The sequence below is a fragment of the Peromyscus californicus genome, unplaced genomic scaffold (genome assembly GCF_007827085.1).
Source record: "Peromyscus californicus insignis strain IS unplaced genomic scaffold, ASM782708v3 Scaffold_6__1_contigs__length_162567912, whole genome shotgun sequence".
Taxonomy (NCBI): Eukaryota; Metazoa; Chordata; class Mammalia; order Rodentia; family Cricetidae; genus Peromyscus; species Peromyscus californicus.
Window position 1 is genome coordinate 19,479,911 of NW_026294584.1, and position 18,207 is coordinate 19,498,117.

The following is an 18,207-nucleotide window of genomic DNA, read 5'->3' on the forward strand; positions in this document are numbered from 1 at the left end:
AATAGGGTGATCCTGGCAAAGCTGGTGATAAAGGTCATCCTGGTCTTGCTGGTGCTCGGGTAGGTATTAACTTCTACAGAGAAATCGCCCACAAAAAGTGCTTTGTTTGAGGCTGCCTTCTGCTATCATTGTTACTTTCCAAAGTGGCACCCTAAAGGTCCTTTTACCATGCTCAAATGTCTTTATTTTTAACTACATGGAAAAGGCAGTGAACTATAACAAATCAGAACATATTGTTCAAAGATACAGATGCATCTGGTCTTTCTCGTATTCATATTAGGATTAAGAGGTTATGAATACGTGCTGATATTCTCTGTCCTTTGTAAACTGCCTCCTATCTGTGGACTTCTCTTAAACTACATCAAAAGTCAATAGGCACCATTTAGAACTTGGTGAAACTTACAATGGGTTGCTTTAATCCTAAAAATGATAAACTTGTCTTGAGGAATTAGCTTTCAAAGTGCTTTGAAGCATATTAGGCTGCCTGACTTGTGTGTAACCCCCGGCCTTTCTATTTTATTTAGGGTGCTCCAGGTCCTGATGGAAACAATGGTGCTCAGGGACCTCCTGGACCCCAGGTGTGTACTTCTCCCTACTCCTTTCTAAAGCAAAGTAAGCCTTGTCCTTCAGAGCAGCTATTCTTTCCATAGTTACGGCAGCAAAATGACATCAGACCTATCTCTTCCATCACTGACATCAATACTATCTGACTTTGTTTTATGAGACTATCGTTTCTTGAAATTAACTCTGGCTTCCTACGTATGTGGTAACTAACAATGTAATAGGATTCTCTGATTAAAAATAAAACATCATAACCATTATAGCTATGCTAATATGCATAGACAAATGAGTAGTTTTTCCTTCACATAACTGGACTCATGAATTTGGCTTTAGACTCACAATACCAACACATTTTTATAATGCCAATAGGGCAGACATTAACATCAATGCTATCTCTTCTGTCACTTTCAGGGTGTCCAAGGTGGCAAAGGTGAACAGGGTCCTGCTGGTCCTCCAGGCTTCCAGGTGAGTCAACAAACATGCAAGACTCTGACTCCAACCTCACTGCTCCACCTAATTCACTGTGACATCACCACCACCACCCACCACCACCCAGAATGTGGCTTCAGAACTCAAGCAAAAGCCACAGTTATTCAAAACAAACTTTTCTGGAGTAGTTTAACAAGACATAATAGTGTTCATGTTCATGATGTTATTCCCTTTGCAAGCCCAGTTATTAGCATTAATGTGGCCATAGTATTGAGATGTCCATGTCTCTTCATCTAGGGTCTGCCTGGCCCCTCAGGTACCGCCGGAGAAGCTGGCAAACCAGGAGAAAGAGTGAGTGAACTACGTGATGACGGCTTGACCAACTCTTAGCATTGCCTTCTTTTTACATTCCCTTTTGCCATGTAATTACAATACAAAAATTTTATACTTCGCACACTAATTATAGCAGTCTACATTGTTGGTGTTGAACAAGGGAGTGAAACAACTTATTTATATTTTGTTCAAATTGCCTTATTTTATGGATTGACTGAAACATCACAATATGAAAGCAAAACCTATTGACTATTTCATGTAATAGCCTTACTTTTTGTGTGTTCTTTGCTATATTAAAATACAAATTATTTTCTTCTCCATAGTGGAAACGTAAATGCACCAATTTTCCATCAAACCAGAGCCTGAAAAAAATTGCTTTTAATGTTTTTCTTGGCATTCAAACATTACACTGCTATCCACAATCAGAGCATGAGTTCCGAGTCATTTTCTCTAATTGTGATGAATGCGCCTCAATTTAGTTACATTCTGTGGCCTGGTCTCCTTTGTCAACAGTGGGCCACATTAGAGAGACAGCTGGTCAGTAATAAAGGAGATTCACATGGGTATACAATTAACTAGGTAATGTACAGAATATGATCATTTCTATTAAGAAGGCAGTCCGTTATATAGCTAAAATGTTCAATGCCTGGCTGTGTTTGTTACTACTTATCACATTATCAAAGGAGGTAGCCTGCTTTGTCGCTTTTTAAAAAGATAGGAAGCTGAATAATGGGAAAAGAGTTTTCTGACAGCAGATCTGGCTCGGACACATCTTTGACAGCAGCGCCAGTCTCTTTTTGTGTCTTTCTATAGAGCCAGACATTTTGTTATACAGTCTAGCCTTTATGTGAGCATTTATGTGAGTAGAGCCCATATAGCTTTATTTTGTAATTCAGAATATTTTAATACCTTAGCCACAAGTGACTGTAGGGACCACACATAGATTTCATGATTTACTTACTGTCCTGTTTTTACCTAGGGTCTTCAAGGTGAATTTGGTCTCCCTGGTCCTGCTGGTCCAAGAGTAAGTGTTACTTGGTTAAATTTCATTAACTTTTAACAACATGTTTTTTTTTTAAAGAAGTAGTGCTTGTCCCTAATACCACTGATGACCTTCCTTAAATGACATTCCTAACCTCCTCTGTAGATACCATTGGGCTTCTAAATTAATAGTAAAAATTTCTCATTAGTTGCTGGTATTTCCTATCCAATGACCTTATGGTTACGAGAAACATAAATGAACAAATATATGCTATAATAAATTACTTAGACAAATGTGATGCACTTATTACAGCTGCTGATTTTGAGCAAAGAAAAGTAATACTAAGGTGAATATTTATAGGATGTGTAGGTGTTGGGAGTCTAAAGCTAAATTCATGAGTCCAGTTTTATGAAGGAAAAACTACTTGTCTATGCATATTAGCATAACTAGAATGATTGGATAGTTTTTTTTTTTTAACAAAATTATCCCATTATGTTGTTAGTTACCACATACCTAGGAAGCCAGAAGTTAATGAAAAAAAAATAGTGCCATAGAACAAAGTTAGAGCAAGGTCCTTTGATATAATTGCAATGTGAAACGATGGGATAAATATTCAGGACTATAAAATGTTATGTTGTGGTGATGTTTAGATTGCAAAGTCAGAGGTTCTCAGCTAAATAGACACAAATGAACACACACACACACACACACACACACACACACACACATACATATCTATATATCTATATAGATATATAGATATATATATAGATATATATGTGACCTATGTTGACTATCCTGTTACATCATTACTACACAAGGTTGTAGAGGGGCAGTAATATGAAAATATAATCTTATCTGTTTATGACATGGCCATTCAACTAAAACTCCATGATCTTCCCTTCTGACTACTAAGCATGACTGACATCTGATTTTGCCTGTGAATGTAGCACAGAAAAGACTATCCCCTTAAAAGTAAATGGATTCTAAAAGTTGACTATAACATTTCCAAAGCAACAAACTGTGGAATCGCAGTCCCAGAACATCAGAAGTATATGATATCTTAAAGATTATCTCACGCCTTCCCTTCATTATAGGAGGAGAAAAATGAGAAGTGAAAAAAACTTTAATTTGCTAAAATATGGCAGAACTCAATCTAAAACTCTAAGCAAATAAGAATGTGTCAGAAAGTGCCTGACTTCTTTCTCGTCAGAAAGAGAATGACTTCTGATTGCTGTCTTATAGGGAGAACGTGGTCCCCCAGGTGAGAGTGGAGCTGCTGGCCCTTCTGGTCCTGTTGGAAGCCGTGGTCCCTCTGGAGCCCCAGGGCCTGATGGAAATAAGGTAAAGCTATAATCTATAGATAGATGGAATCGGCCCATATGTTCAAGAATAAGTAGATCCAACAGAAGAGTGATTGTTTTTGAAAGTTTTTATTTTTTCCAGTTGTGTGGTGATTTCTGCCTATTAACAATATGATTCCAGTTAATATTATTTATTCCAAAAGAAAACTTGGAGAGGGAGGGAAATCTTCGTTCTAGACGTCAGCAATGAATAGTATGGTTTTGCCATTTTCTGATTACACTGTTTATGCTTTTGTGTAAATCTAGAGCCATCCTTTACTTTTTTAGAAAATAGTTTTTGCTTTATCAACATCCAACCCCATACAGTAAAATTGCTAAAAAATAGTCTAAATTATAATAATAAAATTTATAATGATTTAAGTCTTTACTCCAAAGGCACAGGTCTACAAGTTTATGTTCCAAAGCAGATTTCTAGTTTAGGTTTTTAAAAAGATAAGATTACAAATCTCTGAAAACCAGGGGACTTGTACGCCTCCCAGTTCTTACCTTCAAGGGGGAAAAGTGTAAAGAGTAGTTTCAAAAAGCTATTTCATTGCGTGGAAGAGTAGAGAGGGGGAAATGGAAACAACGTAAGAGGGACGAGAAGAAAGGACCATGGTGACATCCAGCAATGCTTTCAAAGGGATCTATTCATCTCAGTAGCTAGCCAACAGGTTTTACGTGTAGAGAATTGTGAAGCTTAATATAAAAATGAAACCCACAGCCCTACTCTTATGGAGACAATCATCTCCCAGTTGATGAGGTCTCTTTCCATGTCACTTGCCTGGGCTAAGAGACTTATCATTGAAAAGGTTGTGGGCAAACAGTTTTCAGTCTCTCCTTTCCATTGTCCTGTCTTCTTCTTTCCCGTGTCTGTCTTCCCTAAGAGGACAAGATGCAGGCCGTAGAAGAATACCAGTCACCCACTCTCCGCCCTCTTCTCTTCAGTCACTGTGGCGTTGATAGCGGGCCCCTGTGCCACCCTTCTTCCTTTCAACGGCGCTCCTTTGTGACTCTACACAGCCAAGAATGCCAGCTATTAAATGTTTCAATTGGAATTCTTCAAGAGTTTGCGTCTTGGCTTTCTTCTCTTGCTGCTGAAATAATTGATTTCACATGGTTTTGATTCCAGGGTGAAGCTGGTGCGGTCGGTGCTCCAGGCACTGCTGGTGCCTCCGGTCCTGGTGGTCTTCCAGGAGAGAGGGGTGCTGCTGGCGTACCTGGAGGCAAGGGAGAAAAGGTACCGCTTTTGGACCTTGATACATAGTGTCCATGAACTCCAAGGAAGAAAGCTGTGCAAGGATGCCAAGTTGTTCACCATCCTTAGCAGGTGGTCCAGTAGCATCTTGACATCTGTGTGCATTCCCCTCTGCCACCTAGCACCTACTCACGTCTAAACTCACTAATCTGGCAAAATTCCTTGCTACCATGGAATTTCACGCAAGCAGATGGTGTTGAGTAATACATGAGGCTCATTTTAATGCCACTAACAATAATGCCTCATCCTGCCCTAATTAATGGAGGAAGCTACATTGAACAGCTGTCAAGCGTGCTATGGCATTCGTTATGCTGTGAGAGTGACCAGGCACCACGGCCCACTGCCATGTTGCCTTGTTACTCCAGTCTCATCAATTTGAAACTTGCTTCATTATGAATCAGAGGGATATTTATTTTATAATCTTCGATAATAATCTGAAAGGGCACTTAAAAGATGAGTTTCATACTGTTTTCCCCATTCAATGTTCTACAGAGTGGTAGGAAATTGAAAACACTAAAATCCTTAAATGATGGCCGACATAGAAACTTCTGTAAAAGATTTTACAGTTCATCTCCACTCAAAAATTTAGTCGGAAAGCAAAAACGTGGCCCTTGCTTTGTACTTTCAGGGTGAAACCGGTCTCAGAGGTGAAATTGGAAATTCTGGCAGAGATGGTGCTCGTGTGAGTAGAACTTTGTTTTTAATGTTTGTTAGTGCTTAAATTCTGTTTTTATGTTTTACTCAGTTTGAATTCAGCATATTTCCAAGGTAGAACTACAAAATAATTCAATTTTAGTAAGATTGCAAGCCATTACTTCTTAGGTCACTAGTAATATCATTTTACATACTCCAAAAGAAAATTTAAACATGATACGCCTTGAAAATCACATCCCGACTTCTTTCAACTATCTTTCACATTCAATATGCTAACTCCAAGCTGCACACCCAGAGCTGTAGGTTCAGAAGAACAGTGATTGCTTGTTTTAAGTGATAATAAGGCTTTTAGAGAAGCGACATTTTCCTACATTTTAAAAAGCCACAGCCCCCAACAATGCCCTATGCTTCACTTTTCTGCCCTAAGATTTGATCTAAGGGCAGCTTCAGAGATGAGCTGTGACTACCATAGGTGTCACAGATGACCCTGAGGAAGTATAATTATCTTCCCTGAGCTGCCAGCACTGTGGCACTTCCTCCTTAGTCTGCTCTTAGTCACCTCTTCCTGCAAGGTGATAACCACTGCAACACATTCCTGGTATTCTTTGTCTTGAGTTGCGTAGTTCCTGCAGTTCCAAACAAGGTTACTTACTTGCCTCCCTCCAGGGAATGTCACAAGAGTGACAGAGTTCAGAGCTCCCAAATCCTGCTCCTCTCTGGCCTTTCACATTTCCATGACCTTTATCAGCTCTTTCCTCAGCTGTTCTGTAGGCCTTGCTTCCTGAGCTTGCTTCCTGGGGGACCGTGATAAACAGCACCAACATGAATCCAGAGCTTTCTTTTTCTGTTACTATTACAAATGTGTGTGTGTGAGAGAGAGACAGAGACAGAGACAGAGATAGAGACAGAGAGATGGAGAGAGAGACAGAGACAGGGAGACACATAGAGAGAGACAGACAGAGAGAGACAGAGAGACAGAGATAGAGACAGAGAGATGGAGAGAGAGAGACAAAGAGACAGAGTCAGAGATACAGAGACAGGGAGACACACAGAGAGAGACAGACAGAGACAGACAGAGAGACACAGAGACACAGAGAGACAGAGACAGAGAGAGACAGAGATAGAGACAGAGAGATGGAGAGAGAGACAGAGAGACAGAGTCAGAGACAGAGACAGGGAGACACACAGAGAGAGACAGAGACAGACAGACAGAGAGACACAGAGAGAGACAGAGACAGAGAGAGACAGAGAGAGAGAGACAGAGAGAGAGATTGTGCATGTGCCTATTGAGTGGATATGTGCCTGTATAATAGCTAAATGTGGAGATCAGAGGACAAGAGATGAGTGTTGCTTGTCTCCTTCTTATGTGGTCATCAGGCTTGACTTCAAACACCTACTGAATCATCTTGCTGGGCCTTGGGAGCTTACTTGATGTCCTACCATAGTATGCAGTTGCGGGTGTTTGACACTTCATGAGGAGCAGGACAGAGTTCAGTCTGGATGCTGTGTGTTGTTTTCAGTAAGACTTGCTTCCTTTTTGCTTCTAGGGTGCTCCTGGTGCTGTAGGTGCCCCTGGTCCTGCTGGAGCCACAGGGGACCGGGTAAGCATGCATTCGAACTTAATTGTATACATTTTCCCTGAGTTGTAGTTCTCTGAGCTGATAGAACTATCTGTAATCCCCTGCTTGCCCTGGTCCCAAAGAGCTTCAGTTATTCATATTTATAGCTGGGTCTAAAGCACACTTATTAAAAAAAAAAAAACTGGCTGGTGTGAGGCAGCAGCAAGAAACAAATGCTGCTGTTGGGTGTTTGCTTCCGAGGCCTACAGGTATACCAGCTGTCTGATCTATACCGTGATCCCTATCATTTGTTTTAAAGACTTTCCCTGTTGCCCATTAACAATATCCTAATGCACTAAGCCTTCTCCAAGCCTTCAATTGTAAAAAGGGAAAAAAAATCAATAAAATACATAGTGTACCCATTTCACATCGAACAGTCCATTTAAAATAGACCTTATTTATTGTATTGCGAAGATTGCGGCAAATAGATCAGTCCTGTGTCCATCTAAAAATTAAAATGTCCTCCTCCTGGTATTATGGGGACTGATTTATAGTGTTTCTTCAAGTGAACAACGAATACCACTCCACCTTTTAAAATGAATCCAGCCTTAAGCAGAGGAAAAATTCACCTCATTTTAGTTTCTAAAATGTGCATTAGTCTCTTCCAAGGTCACTGCAAACTCTAAAATGGCCTGTCTGCTGCTCTTTTCTCCTCTCATCATCTATGTGAGGTGCATTAAACAACTTATCTCTGGCCTTTGGTCCATTACAGGGTGAAGCTGGTGCTGCCGGTCCTTCTGGCCCAGCTGGTCCTCGAGGTAGCCCTGTAAGTAGAGATCAGAGCTTTCTGGATACTCAGATTTCATGGTTTACACACATTCATGAAACTGCGAATGTAGCAACATCTTTCCCTTCCACCTAGGGTGAACGTGGTGAGGTTGGTCCTGCTGGCCCCAATGGATTCGCTGGACCTGCTGTGAGTATCACTTACGGCAGATTAATCTGCCACCACCACAGTGAATTGGAAGGCCGGTGCTCACCGCTCTTCTTCCAACAGGGTGCTGCTGGCCAACCTGGTGCTAAAGGAGAGAAGGGAACCAAAGGGCCTAAGGGTGAAAATGGTGTCGTTGGGCCTACTGGGCCTGTTGGAGCTGCTGGGCCATCTGTAAGTTAAATTCTCTACTGTCCAACATACTCCAGCATTTTTATAATCCAATACATGCCCATTAGGTGCCTACTACCTACTAAGCATTCCAGATAAAACACCTTATTTTTAAAACTTCACATTTAAACACCACTTGAAAGTTTTATAAATATCTTGTTTTCATTCTTAGTAATCTATAGTTAATACTAAGAAAAGAACATTTATTTCATGTGACATAGATAATTGTGTTTTGGTTCTAAATTTTCTTCAAGGATGGAGGAAATAGATGAGAATGATCTGTCTGAAAACAAGAGCAACATTTGTACGAGTTACTTGTTTTATGATTTCATGCCACTTTTTTTCCTTGCATTTAGGGTCCAAATGGTGCACCTGGTCCTGTCGGAAGTCGCGGTGATGGAGGGCCCCCGGTGAGTGTTTACAATTGACTCGTCACTCTTCTTTCTTAGCTACATACTAGTGACAATTTGAAAGTTTGAAGATCTTGATAAATTTGAGCGGTAATAAGGGGATGCTTGAGAGTCATGTTCATTCTAGTCAGAAAAAGTATGAAGTTAAACGGTACTGAGATTAGAGTCAGCTACGTGGGCATTAACTCAATCCCCAAAGCAACTTAGGGCCGCAGATGGTGCTACTGTCTCACTCAAGGGAATGAGCACAAACCCAGGTAGTTTAATTGGGAAATAAATAATTTCTTTCCTACCTTTTATCCTTTTGTTAATGTCTCACTTCTTCTGATTGACCCTCCCCATCCTTGCCCTGGCTCATTTTTATACTTCTGTCTATAAACAACACTGCTTTTTCTAGTATCCTTTCCCTTCTACCCAGCCAAGCAGGCAATAGATATTCACATTTCATAATGAAAATATCTTCTGCTCTCCCCTATCACCATCAGATAACCTGTTAGCATTTCAAAAAGCATCATCAATCTTAATGTAAACTATGGGCATTACAACTATTTGCATACTGGTAAACCAGGACCCTAGTTGAGTGGCCCCCTACCTGAAGCTAAGTGCTACCTCTTCTGTGGTCCATCTCTAGTGTCCCATGATGATTTTCCAAAGAGAAAATGTTTATCTTATCCTAATTCTTGGAGTTGATTTGACCGTGGAGTTTTAATGTGCTTGGTTCTTAGGGTATGACTGGCTTCCCTGGTGCTGCTGGACGGACTGGTCCCCCTGGACCCAGTGTAAGTACATCACTCCAAGTATATATCTTCATTTACACTTACCATAAGACCTGACCTCTAGTAGGAAATTAGAAAAAACTATTAAAACAAATTATTAATATTTGCTAATGCTTTCCCAATTTAAAATTATCTTTGATGAATGATGAAGGCAAAATCATTACAAATTATATTTTAAAATATCAATTTTAGTAGCTGCTATTCGTGTAAATACCTGCACCCTCTGGAATGCACAATTTCTTTTTAAAAGGAAAGAAACCAGAATCTTTGGTCCCATATCTGATATTTCTGTATCTAATTACCCTTTATAGCTACCATTCTGCTTCCATTCTCAAACTGTAATTGTTCCTGAATTTAAAGGTGGTTTGGCCTCTAATTTAATTTTCATTCAGTCCCTCCTGTCAGGACTCAAGGGAATTTAATTAATTATCAAGGATTAAGTATTCCAGTTAAGGTTTCAGGGGGAAAAATATAGCAAAGATGTTGATTTCTTGGAATCTTTTACAGATTCATAACAGAAAAATCCTCACTCCTTGTAGGCATTTAATTAAACCTAGTCAAGAGCATATGCAGCTCCTCAGTTATGAACAGAATGCCAGGGTTGGCTTTGCTTAAGAAGAAAAGGGCAGAGTCTGCAGGAATCCAAAGCCCCCTTCATTTACATCTAAGACTTAAATCTCTTCTTGGTTCTGATTCCAATATACCAGGGTACAAGTGACATAACATTAATTGCCTTCATCACTGCTGACTCTGCCTCATCAATTTGCCTTGTTATAGACAGGAATTGCTTCTATCTATGAGAGTCTTAAAATTTCCAAAAATGGCTGGTATATTATTTTTCTGAGTGACATTGTTTGATTCCTAATATCTAGGAGCTGCACAGCTCTGCTCCAGGTCTGTAACAAATAGAAAATAAATAACTTTGTATATTTGATCACAGGGTATTACTGGCCCTCCTGGTCCCCCTGGTGCTGCTGGTAAAGAAGGGGTCCGTGGTCCTCGTGGTGACCAAGGTCCAGTTGGTCGAACTGGAGAAACGGGTGCATCTGGCCCCCCTGGATTTACTGGTGAAAAGGGTCCCTCTGGAGAACCTGGTACTGCAGTAAGTGATTACAAACTCCTTGTTCTCAATACTTCAGTTGAGTTTGAATAAAGCCCCTTTACAAATCCTCAAGTGGAATGTATCTATTAGTGAGTAATACAGGCTCTCAAGTTGAGCTCGGTTGAGCCAGGAAATCTGTCCAGCACACGATAAGGTGTCATGGTGTTAGCAGATACCCTGAAAGTACAAAATAAGAATGACAGAGGATGAGGAAATGCAGCTTCACTGCAGCAGCCCTTTCTCCTCGCAGGGGACCCAAGAATTAGAACAGAAGCCTATTGCTGTGGCCATCCTTCCGTCAATTAATCAAACTTCATAAGCTGCTGATTTAAACATTCCTGGTTCAGAGTCACTGCTGCTCTGCAAGGTGCCCATGTCAGACCTTAGAAGTCAAGGTCAAAATTTGCTTCCCTGCATAGAGTCTATAAAAATTAAAGCTGGGCGGAAGTGGCACACACCTTTAACCCCAGCACTCGGGAGGCAGAGGCAAGCAGATCTCTGTGAGTTCAAGGCCAGCCTGGGCTACCGAGTGAGTTCCAGGATAGGCGCAAAGCTACACAGAGAAACCCTGTCTTGAAAAAAAAAAAACCTCTGTGAATGGTTCCCTTACTCTCAACTACACACACACACACACACACACACACACACACACCCCAAAATGTAAACTTATGGTGATCTTCAGAGAAAAGACATCCAAGGAGTCACTGGCTGTTCCTAAACGCAGGATCCTTCGTTTTCACAATCCTTGAGCTAATCTGTATTAGGAGATAGAGTCATACCAGTTATAACCAATGGTTTTTTTCCCTCTCATCTAGGGGCCCCCTGGCACCGCCGGTCCTCAAGGTTTTCTCGGTCCTCCTGGTATTCTGGGTCTCCCTGGCTCTAGAGGTGAACGTGGTCTGCCAGGTATTGCTGGTGCTCTGGTGAGTGTTTGACACCATTTTAGTTCTCATTAACATAATAAAAGATTTTAAAAGCTGCCACTTCAAATGTGACAGATTGATCACTGAATAACTCCACTTAAGATTTTTATTCATGGCATTTCCTTTATACAGATCACATGTCACTTATCTAGGAAGCTTGAATACCACCTTACTTAGACACACACCATAAAGACACAGTTTAACATTATGCAGAATGATTTTTGTTCTTTCTACATGCTTAAAAACGATATAAGCTCTAATTGCATTTACCTCTCTGCAATGTAAAAGGCTGGCATCGTTTATCCGGCAAGAAGAATGAGACTCTGAAAGTCCATGAATCATTCCATTTAACCCTATATATGACAGCAGCTAGGAACCATCTTTTATCCAGAAACTATCAACTACATGAATTAATTTTATTTGGGATGTTGGATGCCATCAGACTACCGCCCCCCTTGTACACAGCCACATCCACACAAATGACCCTCTAGGTGTAGAGACAGGGCAAGTATGATGCCCGTGGTGCTCACTACCATATTGTGGCCCATCTACATTCAATTTACCTTCTCTCTTAACTAGAATTCCCTGGGAGTTGTTTTGTAAGGGTGAGGTTAGCATTCTCTCTTATGATAGTGATGTTATTTTATCTTCTCTGCCACTCTAGGGTGAACCTGGTCCTCTGGGCATCGCAGGCCCTCCTGGGGCTCGTGGTCCCCCTGGTGCTGTGGGTAGCCCTGGAGTTAATGGTGCTCCTGGTGAAGCTGGTCGTGATGTGAGTGCAATGCTTGGTTTGTAAATAAAACTAAGGAGAATTTCATTGTGTGTTAACTTCTAGTTGAGATGAGGCTTCATGCCATGAGTTTCTAAACTAGATAATCTACTTCTCCAGATAGATTTTTCTTGGAGTAAAACTATGGGCATTACTTGGGTTTGAAAATGGCCTTTAACTAGCATAGTTTAAATTGGGGCCCACATATCTACAATACTTCTTAAAAATTGAACTGGGAGGTTCTTGCTCCTATTTTTTTAACTGTCTGAACACTGGGAATAAAGCAGAGTAGCAGAGACAGTGAGGCTAATGGACCACAGAACCTTGCCAGGAGTATTCATTTGCATGGTATTCTTCATAGGGTAACCCTGGCAGCGATGGTGCCCCAGGTCGTGATGGTCAACCTGGACACAAGGTCTGTGTACTTTTTCATCTTTCTCTAATTTGAGAGTGATTAACATACTGACAGATTAATGCTAAGCTTCACTTTTGCCTCTGGTAGGGAGAGCGTGGTTACCCTGGCAACATTGGTCCTACTGGTGCTGCAGGTGCACCTGGTCCTCACGGTTCTGTGGGTCCTGCTGGAAAACATGGAAACCGTGGTGAACCTGTAAGTATATAAATGTTGTTGCCCTTGTGGACTTCTCTCTGACTCCACATTTAGAGGCTGTGGGGCCATCAGGAGAAAGATCTCGGACCTAGCTGATGAGTTCTGTTTTTCTTTTCTAATTCACAGGGTCCTGCTGGTTCTGTTGGTCCTGTTGGTGCTGTTGGTCCAAGAGGTCCCAGTGTATGTACATGGTGATAATTAACATTTAAGAATTAAGAAGAATAATTCCAAACCATCTGCTTAGACAATTGATGATATACAGGCTAGACTTTGGTATTTGAATCCATGCTGAGAAATGATTTAGATGACTTTATTTATCTTAGTCTATTCTGCTTGTTTGTATTAGTTAGTCATAAGGATTTAGCCCTTTATGCTCTACTCAGTCAAAGGAGATGGCCAGAGAACATGGCAGCCCAGTTAGACCTTTGTGTGCCTTAATTTTCCTTTGTAAATGAATTAAACACCCTTTGAAGAGAAGTGTTATTGTTTTGAAGGGGTAGAACCCATCTCTCTTTCTTTCTTTACAGGGTCCTCAAGGCATTCGAGGTGATAAGGGAGAACCTGGCGACAAAGGGCCCAGAGGTCTCCCTGGCTTAAAGGGACACAACGGCTTACAGGGTCTTCCCGGTCTTTCTGTAAGCACACTCTGACCATCTTTCGTGAGTTCTAACCTGAATGACCCTCAGCTCAGAAGGCCCCTTCTCAGACATCCACTGCTAGCATCCTAAAACGCTCTGCCTCCCACAGCCATTCCAGTTCTCTAGCTAACTCCACCTCTCTCCAAGAGGAGAGAGGATGCTATTTCATATCCTAACACAAAGAGGTAAGGGTTAAAGGAGAAAGAAACATACGTCTATTAAAATCTCCTGGCAACTGTGTCCTTCAACCCCACTTAAAATAAATATAATTAGAGGGATGACTAATACTGCACTGTTGAAATAGCTTGTGGAAAAAAAATAATTGAGCATAATAGATATAATGGGAGAAAAGAGCCCACTTTACATTTTCAATTTTCTCAATCCAGAGTCCATTGAAACTAAAGTTTTCCATTCAATTTGAGAAAAAAAGCTGTCTACTGACATGTGTTCTGAAAGTATGATTTTTCTCTGTTCTCTTTTTAAAGGGCCTACATGGTGATCAAGGTTCTCCTGGCCCCGTGGGTCCCGCTGGTCCCAGGGTAAGTGAATCCAAGTTAAAATTCATCTCTTGAACTAAAGAATTGTCCAGGCAATGAGCCCTGGGCTACTGTCACCTGTGGAGTTTTCCTCATTGACAAGCGCTTGGTACCCTTCTTCTATAGGGTCCTGCTGGTCCTTCTGGCCCTGCTGGCAAAGATGGTCGATCTGGACATCCTGGACCAGTCGGGCCTGCTGGCGTTCGTGGCTCTCAGGGTAGCCAAGGTCCCTCTGTAAGTATGACTTGGAGAGGTAGCTTAGGGCATCCCCTGACCAAAGGAATGTTTTCTTCGGACTGTACTGAGGAGATTTTGATAGCTCAGGGGAGGAGCCCCACCTCAGCTGTTCTTTGAGAAGTTTGTAAACAGTCCGTACGTGATGGGGTTGGTCAGTCCATCTCGGTGTCACTGAGACCAAGTTGTTTATTTTCATAAGCTTGTTTCTATTTCTCATTATTAGGACGTGTTTTTACGTGAAGTGCATGTTAAATTTTCCTGTCCTGGCTGCCTTGCCTGCCATCACCAATTAAAACCCCCTCTCCCACTCCTACTTCCACAGGGTCCTCCTGGTCCCCCAGGTCCTCCTGGCCCTCCTGGTGTCAGTGGAGGTGGCTATGACTTTGGTTTTGATGGAGACTTCTACAGGGCTGACCAGCCTCGCTCCCAGCCTTCACTCAGACCCAAGGACTATGAAGTTGATGCAACTCTGAAGTCTCTCAATAACCAGATTGAGACCCTTCTCACTCCTGAAGGCTCTAGAAAGAACCCTGCCCGCACATGCCGGGACTTAAGACTCAGCCACCCAGAGTGGAACAGCGGTGGGTCAAAATAGTCAAACCACACTGATCCCTCCCACAGCTGAGCTTCTCAAAAATCCGTTTCCATTGATGTTTAGAATGCAAGTGTATTTGAGACCAAAAAAAATCTACACTGTCAAAAATCATACCCACTTAATGAAGCATCATTTTCTTCCCCCAGGCCACACCCACCCTTAAGTTTGTTGAGTGATTCATTTATTTCCTTGCAGTACTAGGGATTAAATAGAAGGTCTTAGACGTGCTAGGCAAGTGTCACACACAGAGCTACATCCCCAAGCCACGTTTTACATTTTGTTTTGAGACAAGGTCTCATTAAGCTGTCTAGGCTGGCCTTGAATTCACTCTAGTCCCAGTAGGCCTTTAAGTTTTGATCCCCCTGCCTCAGCTGGTGAAAACATCCTGATTGGATATTTCATGAAGAAAAGGGAATTCTTAAATGTAGTCCCCTTCTTCCCATTAAATGTGGAATAGGTGATGTAACAGCACCATCAAGACGTTTTTAAGGGAATCAGTGTGAATGACAAGTTATTATTAGAATCTACATTTTGTAGTAAGAAGTTTACCAGCTGTGTTTTCTTTTCTGAAAAGATTACTACTGGATTGACCCTAACCAAGGATGCACTATGGATGCCATCAAAGTCTACTGTGATTTCTCTACTGGTGAAACCTGCATCCAGGCCCAACCTGTAAACATCCCAGCCAAGAACTCATACAGCAGTGCCCAGGCCAACAAACACATCTGGTTAGGAGAAACCATCAATGGCGGCAGCCAGGTATGAAATTCTCCAAATACTCCTCCTTTTAATAAATATGATTTTCTTGGGGTCATTTGCTTTTTAATTATTTGTGCTTTAATCCTTTACCCACATGGGCTTATTCAAAGAAACTGTACTTTTTACAGTTCCAATTCTATCTTAGATTGCACATTCAAACAATGGACACATCCATCTAATTCAATGTTATTATTCAAATTTGACTTAATGGGTAATCATTGGAGAAATGGCTAATGTCATTTCGTGTAAAGGTGCCCTGGCCAGCAGATACCCCCCAGCTATGCATATGTATTTCAGAACGTGAGCAGCTTTTCTGAAATTTTAATCAAACTTTTCCACCAATGTTACTGAATGACACTAAAATTCAGTACAGCACAGAAAACAGAATGAGATCTGACTGTCTCACAGTCGCTAATTCTAATGAAGGGACATTCACAGGAATGCATACCTGAGTCGGGTGCTCTTTTCTGATGCTCTTGTCCTCACTGGGTAGATCTTATGACCCTAAGGCAACTGAAGTTTTAACAAGTTCTTTGGGTGTCCTTAAAAAGCACCCTTTTCCTAGGTTCCAGCTATGACTCCATTATTTCTCGTTATACAAGACTTTCTTTATTGAGTTTTGATACGAGTCTTCCACTCAACTGGAATTCTTACCTTCTTCTCTGTAGTTTGAATATAACATGGAAGGGGTAACCTCCAAGGAAATGGCAACTCAACTGGCCTTCATGCGCCTGCTAGCCAATCGTGCGTCTCAAAACATCACCTACCACTGCAAGAACAGCATCGCATACCTGGATGAGGAGACTGGCCGCTTGGATAAGGCTGTGGTCCTGCAGGGTTCCAACGATGTCGAACTGGTTGCTGAGGGCAACAGCAGGTTCACCTACACTGTCCTTGTAGATGGCTGCTCCGTAAGTAATAGGAAAATGTAGGGAGAGCATTTATTTTAGTAAATGGGGTGAGGGGGTCCAGGTTTGACTATTAAATGAACAGATGAATGAGAGACCTAGTTTTATTGGCCTTTCTTTTATAAACACATTTAAGTTCATCCAACAATTCTCTGATAAATACAGAAACTATTATTAGATACTGCCTTCTAAGCAACTCTGATATACTGAGCTGACTCCTATGTCCACATAGTCATTGCTTTGCCTTCAACATTTAGAGATTAGCATATACCAGAATTTAAAGTTTCTTGAGATTTAAAAGGCTTCAATTACACCTTAGATGTAGTATGGCCTACATTCATTTTTTTGTAGAATGTTTCCTTTATAAAGTATGTAACCTATTTTATATAATACGCTATAAGTAGAATAAAATTTTAAATGTAAAATTACTATATACCTACCCAGTTCTCTCTCTCTCTCTACACACACACACACACACACACACACACACACACACACACACACACACACCTTAAAAATGATATTATAGAAATGTCACTAGAATGTGTGTCCAAAATTGAACACTGGTCATTTGAAACTTATCCTAAGTAGGAACCCTCCCCTGAAATAGACCCTTGACCCTGTAATAATGTCAACAGTGACATTGTTAATCAGGGACACACATCCTCAGAAAAGTGTGGACCTGCCGAACAGTGGCTCTCCTACACTCTGATGCTTAGATGTAAGTCAGATGCAGAGGTAATGTCACCTTATGCATTCTCTTCCTTCTCCATTTTTTTAACAGAAAAAGATGAATGAGTGGGGCAAGACAATCATTGAATACAAAACAAATAAGCCATCTCGCCTGCCCTTCCTGGACATTGCACCTTTGGACATCGGTGGCGCTGACCAAGAATTCAGTGTAGACGTTGGCCCAGTCTGTTTCAAATAAGTGAACTCAACCTAAATTAAACAACCAAAAAACCCTGAAAATCTTTCTCTTTGCCATTTCTTCCTTTTTTTTAAACTGAAAGCTGAATCCTTCCATGTCTTCTGTGCACCTACATCTTAAACTGTGGGCAAAAGAGAAGGACTGGTCAGAGCAGTGTGCAATATGATCCAATTAAATCCCCTCCCTTGGCCCTTCTCCAAAATATTTTCGATGTGGTTTTGTTTTTGTTTTTTAATCTGACACCTGTTGTGGAAATTGTCAACCTTTGTAAGAAAACCAAAATAAAAATTTGAAAAATAAAATAAAAAAAAAACCATGAACATTTGCACCACTTGTGGCTTCTGACTATCTTCCACAGAGGGAAGTTTAAAATCCAAACTTCCAAAGGTTTAAACTACCTCATGACACTTTCCTGTGAGTGTAGACCACCTCGGTGGGAATCGACCCAGACAGACACGGACAGAGGTACTCGTTTTGATCTGCTTGTGATACAAAGGTGCTAATAGTATTTCAGCTACTTGAAGAATGTCAACGGTGCTAGAAGAGTTACAGAAGTATTCTTCCATCTTGAGGTGTATTATGTGGGTTTTTAAATTTTAACTTAGCAGTCCTATATCCCATCTTATTCCCAACTAAAGGTATGCAGATCATTTGCCCAACATTTTCTCTCTTTAGATTCAGCTTTTATTCTCTGCCAGTCTCATTTCATTCTTTTTCATCGTTCCAAAGAAG

The 18,207-nt window shown here is 41.1% G+C and overlaps 1 protein-coding gene across 1 annotated transcript in view; it reads left to right on the forward strand.

Moving 5' to 3' along the window:
- Window positions 1-17,803, forward strand: part of Col1a2 (collagen type I alpha 2 chain) — a 35,735-nt gene extending 17,932 nt beyond the window's left edge. The window contains exons 26-52 of the mRNA XM_052721165.1: window positions 6-59; window positions 525-578; window positions 973-1,026; window positions 1,288-1,341; window positions 2,303-2,347; window positions 3,551-3,649; window positions 4,781-4,888; window positions 5,535-5,588; window positions 7,108-7,161; window positions 7,892-7,945; window positions 8,042-8,095; window positions 8,177-8,284; window positions 8,638-8,691; window positions 9,417-9,470; window positions 10,408-10,569; window positions 11,385-11,492; window positions 12,157-12,264; window positions 12,623-12,676; window positions 12,764-12,871; window positions 12,998-13,051; window positions 13,399-13,506; window positions 13,995-14,048; window positions 14,172-14,279; window positions 14,605-14,863; window positions 15,452-15,636; window positions 16,305-16,547; window positions 17,329-17,803. Coding sequence (XP_052577125.1) covers window positions 6-59; window positions 525-578; window positions 973-1,026; window positions 1,288-1,341; window positions 2,303-2,347; window positions 3,551-3,649; window positions 4,781-4,888; window positions 5,535-5,588; window positions 7,108-7,161; window positions 7,892-7,945; window positions 8,042-8,095; window positions 8,177-8,284; window positions 8,638-8,691; window positions 9,417-9,470; window positions 10,408-10,569; window positions 11,385-11,492; window positions 12,157-12,264; window positions 12,623-12,676; window positions 12,764-12,871; window positions 12,998-13,051; window positions 13,399-13,506; window positions 13,995-14,048; window positions 14,172-14,279; window positions 14,605-14,863; window positions 15,452-15,636; window positions 16,305-16,547; window positions 17,329-17,475 — 2,598 coding nt within the window. The 3' untranslated portion in view covers window positions 17,476-17,803. The remainder of the gene's footprint in view (window positions 1-5; window positions 60-524; window positions 579-972; window positions 1,027-1,287; window positions 1,342-2,302; window positions 2,348-3,550; window positions 3,650-4,780; window positions 4,889-5,534; window positions 5,589-7,107; window positions 7,162-7,891; window positions 7,946-8,041; window positions 8,096-8,176; window positions 8,285-8,637; window positions 8,692-9,416; window positions 9,471-10,407; window positions 10,570-11,384; window positions 11,493-12,156; window positions 12,265-12,622; window positions 12,677-12,763; window positions 12,872-12,997; window positions 13,052-13,398; window positions 13,507-13,994; window positions 14,049-14,171; window positions 14,280-14,604; window positions 14,864-15,451; window positions 15,637-16,304; window positions 16,548-17,328) is intronic.
- Window positions 17,804-18,207: the final 404 nt, after the last annotated feature.